This window comes from Seriola lalandi, unplaced genomic scaffold, assembly GCF_002814215.2.
Source record: "Seriola lalandi dorsalis isolate HSWRI2012SDOR001 ecotype SW California unplaced genomic scaffold, Sedor1 jcf7180002054986, whole genome shotgun sequence".
Taxonomy (NCBI): domain Eukaryota; kingdom Metazoa; phylum Chordata; class Actinopteri; order Carangiformes; family Carangidae; genus Seriola; species Seriola lalandi.
The window spans coordinates 13,903-15,214 of record NW_019525535.1 but is presented as its reverse complement, the minus strand read 5'-3'; the positions used below and the strand labels follow the sequence as shown (position 1 = coordinate 15,214).

General features: G+C 38.6%; 1 protein-coding gene across 1 annotated transcript; it reads left to right on the top strand.

Annotated features, from left to right (window-relative positions):
* Window position 1: 1 nt before the first annotated feature.
* On the top strand, window positions 2–658 carry LOC111647363 (odorant receptor 131-2-like; the record flags this gene model as incomplete). The annotated part of the gene is made up of 1 exon (XM_023396961.1): window positions 2–658. A coding segment is annotated over one exon (657 nt), but the record flags the coding sequence as incomplete, so codon positions are not given.
* Between the last annotated feature and the right edge of the window lie 654 nt (window positions 659–1,312).

Below are 1,312 nucleotides of genomic sequence, written 5' to 3'. Positions count from 1 at the left end.
ACTGGTGGTGATGTCTCTGGAGAGATATGTAGCTGTGTGCTACCCACTGAGGCATGCTACCATTATTACCATCGAAAACACAGGGGTGGCCATCATTGTGGTTTGGGCCTTCAGTTCACTAAGTGTTCTCACTCGAGTTCTTTTGCTATTAAATTTTCCATTTGATGAATTGGACAGCCTGCTGATGAATGACTTTTGCTCTGCTGTAGCTATGTTGCTTGGGCCCTTAGCTGATGATTATGACCAAACATACACTTGTATTCTGTTTGTTTCAACTGGTATGACAGTCACTTGCTTCTACATTGGTGTGATGGTAGCAGCCAGGTCAGCCTCTACAGACAAAGCTTCAGCCAAAAAGGCTCGTAACACACTGCTGCTACATCTGGTGCAGCTGGGCCTTAGTATCTCATCAACTATATGCAACCCCTTTCTCACAGCTATCTCAAAGGTCCTAGACAGGATAATTATTGTGCGCATCCAAATTATCCTTTATGTATGTATTACCATCTTCCCAAGATGTCTGAGTGCGTTAATCTATGGCATCAGAGATCAGACCATCAGACCCGTCCTCATGTACCATCTCTGTTGTCAGTGGAAACGCTCACCTTTTCTCTCACACTCAACCAAGGCAAAAATCAGCATACTTATCACTTCATAGATAAATATTATCTTTAACAAAATCTGGGTCTGCTGCATGCTGGATAGGATAACTACAAGTGAATGACTAACTGGTACTTTTGTTGTTAATGTGTAGTTAAATCAATAATGTGCCTCTCTAAAAGGGTCAATCAAAACTGAACATGTGTATTTTTGTAAAGCTATAATTTATGGCTGAGCTGTTGTGTTGGATTACATTGGATTTTACAGGTGTAATAAAGAAAGTGGTCACTGACAGTTGTATGAATATAGTTGATGATACTTTTACAGGCATGGTTGTAGTAAATGAAAACACTAGCATAATGGCGTATAGGTTTGAAAATGAACTACACCAAAGAAAATGTATACAATTAATAAGAATGCAGAGACAACCGAAGGTGAATTCAGGCCTCTTCCTGTATCAGCAAGATTATGAGTCAACTCACACAATTTATAATATAGTCTTCATGTTTGTGATTGTACCAGAAACGTAATTTTTTTCCGACAGTCCTTTTAAAATTGTTTAATAATTCATATGAACTCTATCTAATATACTTCACTACAGACTAAAGGAAGGATATCACTTTTTATCATAATGTAGAGCTCAGGGTAAACACACATCGAACATAACAACCTAAACACAGCCACCACCTCCTCTTCATTTTCTAGAGAAGAA